The sequence below is a fragment of the Alligator sinensis genome, unplaced genomic scaffold, assembly GCF_000455745.1.
Source record: "Alligator sinensis unplaced genomic scaffold, ASM45574v1 scaffold135_1, whole genome shotgun sequence".
Classification (NCBI taxonomy): Eukaryota; Metazoa; Chordata; order Crocodylia; family Alligatoridae; genus Alligator; species Alligator sinensis.
In genome coordinates, this window is record NW_005842293.1 from 171,123 (window position 1) to 173,652 (window position 2,530).

The following is a 2,530-nucleotide window of genomic DNA, read 5'->3' on the forward strand; positions in this document are numbered from 1 at the left end:
TAAATCCTTCTAAATTTACATCAAGTGACACCTTTTGATAAACCAAAATGTGGGGCTACCCAATCTTATCCAAAGAAAAGCTATAGCTGTATGCTGTCTCCAAGCTCTGCACTTTCATTCCAATGAGGCAAAATTTGTAAAATAAATGCAATCTGCCACTTAACCAACCCCAATGCTTCAAGCTTTCCTGCAAGAATTTATTTACCACAGCTTAATCTTTACTCCCTCCTCTCAAGAAATGAGTTGAAAAATCAAAAGCTGCAGAGCAGGAAAAGCCTACTTGGAACATGATTCCTAACCTGGTGTGGAAACACGTTCAGAATCCTATTATACCTCAATCCTGGGACAGCGCAGACCTGATTTAATAAGCAGTCACTTGTGAGAGTGAGGGTTCCCACCACCACCCACCAGAGATGAGGAGGTATGTGGGGCACAAATGATCCAGACAGGGAACTGGTGGGCCTAACTTTGTGGTATTATCTGATTGCAAATGGACGGAGGGAGTTAGCTGCACCCTGAAAACAACAACTGCACATTACCCCACGCAGCCAGCACAAGCACATATGTCCCAGAAGGAACTGCTGCTCAAAAGTGGATTGAGTGCCAGGACACCCCTGGGGAAGTACAGCTCTGAATCAGTGCCGAGGTGAACACAGACAATCTGCCCCTTCCAAAGAAGTCTGCTTTGAATCACCAACTCAGTGTGGTCACCCTTGGTCCTGATGGTTGCAGAAAAAAATTCCTGCCCTCATACATAACCCAGGCTGACCCTTGTTTGCTTGCAGAAAAATTTTGTAGCTGGATATGGCTGCAGAGATTTTTTTATATAACCTAGCTAGACTGATCTGATAATTTCAGTTCTCTTGCAGCCAAGTTCTGTCACTTTATTCACATAACTGTAGTCTGTGCGCAGTTCAGAGTAGGTTACTACTGGGCACATAATGGAGTCAGGCCTTGTACATATACCACAGAGATTCGAACCTGTAGTATACATTGTGTGACAATATTCACAGGTCAGGAAGGGATTTAGCAGAGTGCAGTCAGGTAAGGTAAGAGGAACTGAATTATTTCTTACCTTCATTTCTCTTACAAACCCAGGAAGCTGAGGATGAGCAGTTAATTTGGTTCAAGCTCCCATTCGCAGTTAGCTGATCACAAGCGGTCAAAGTGGTATTTTTGGTGTGGCTTACCCTGAGCAATCAAAACACACCACACTGGAGGTTAATCACACCCAATGGCATGGAAGCTAAGCCTCTGGTGCAGGAAAATATATTACTTCAGAAACAAAATGGTCAGGCTAACCCTCTCCCCCCTGTCCCTGCTCCCCAAAGAAAGACTAAAAACTGATCATAGAATCATAGAAATTAAGGGCTGGAAGGGACCTCAAAAGATCATTGAGTCCAACCCCCCTGCTCTGGGCAGGAATCAAATGAGCAAATCAATTGCTCAAGGGAGCAATCCCGAATGCACAAGCAAAGTCCATCCCATCTCGGAGGAAAGGCAGCAAAAGGGCACAGCAGCCCCCTTGGCTCTCCAGGGAACTGGCGGACCTCCTGCGTCTTAAAAGAAAGACCTACAAAGGATGGAGGATTGGAACCACCACCAAGGACGAATATTCTGCTCTGGTCCGGACCTGTAGAGAGCAAACCAGGAAAGCCAAGGCTGCGATGGAACTCCAGCTAGCTACAAATATCAAAGACAATAAAAAGTCCTTTTTTACATATGTGGGGAGCCGGAGGAGAAGCAAGGGCAACATTGGACCCCTGCTAAACCAGATGAGGCAACTCACAACCGATGCACAGGAAAACGCGAACTTACTAAATGGGTAGTTTGCATCAGTTTTTCACCAGTCCCATGGGACATCCCTGCCCACTATGGGTCAGGGAGGCCCAGGTGAGGGAGAATCCTTGCCCTCCATCGAAGCTGACCTCGTGAAGGAACACCTTGACAGGCTGGATACCTTCAAGTCAGCCGGCACTGACGGGTTACACCCAAGGGTACTCAGGGAGCTGGCAAGCATCATAGCTCAGCCCCTGGCATGGATCTTAGAGAGCTCTTGGCGCTCTGGTGAAGTGCCCGAAGATTGGAAGAAGGCCAATGTGGTGCCTATCTTCAAGAAAGGAAGGAAAGTAGATCCGGCAAACTACAGGCCCGTCAGCCTGACCTCTATCCTGGGGAAGGTCTTGGAAAAGATTATTAAAGAGGCCATCCTTAACAGACTAGCTGAAGGCAATATCCTAAGGGATACCCTGCATGGGTTTGTTGTGGGTAGGTCTTGTTTAACCAATTTCATTTCCTTTTATGACCAGGTGCCTTATCACCTGGACAAGGGGGAAGAGATTGACGTTGTATATCTTGACTTTAAAAAAGCCTTCGATCTGGTACCCCACGATCACCTCTTGGCTAAACTGGCTAACTGCAGCCTCGATCTCACCACAATCCGCTGTCTGGGGAATTGGCTCTGCGGTAGGACCCAGAGGGTGGTGGTCGACGGAAGCCAGTCGTCTTGGTGCGCGGTCACCAGGGGGGG

The 2,530-nt window shown here is 47.5% G+C and overlaps 1 protein-coding gene across 1 annotated transcript in view; it reads right to left on the reverse strand.

Annotated features, from left to right (window-relative positions):
* The window catches only part of LOC102376885, an 83,730-nt gene that overhangs the window by 9,133 nt on the left and 72,067 nt on the right, over nt 1-2,530 (reverse strand). Inside the window, exon 38 of the mRNA XM_025209515.1 lies at nt 1,076-1,191. Coding sequence (XP_025065300.1) covers nt 1,076-1,191 — 116 coding nt within the window. The remainder of the gene's footprint in view (nt 1-1,075; nt 1,192-2,530) is intronic.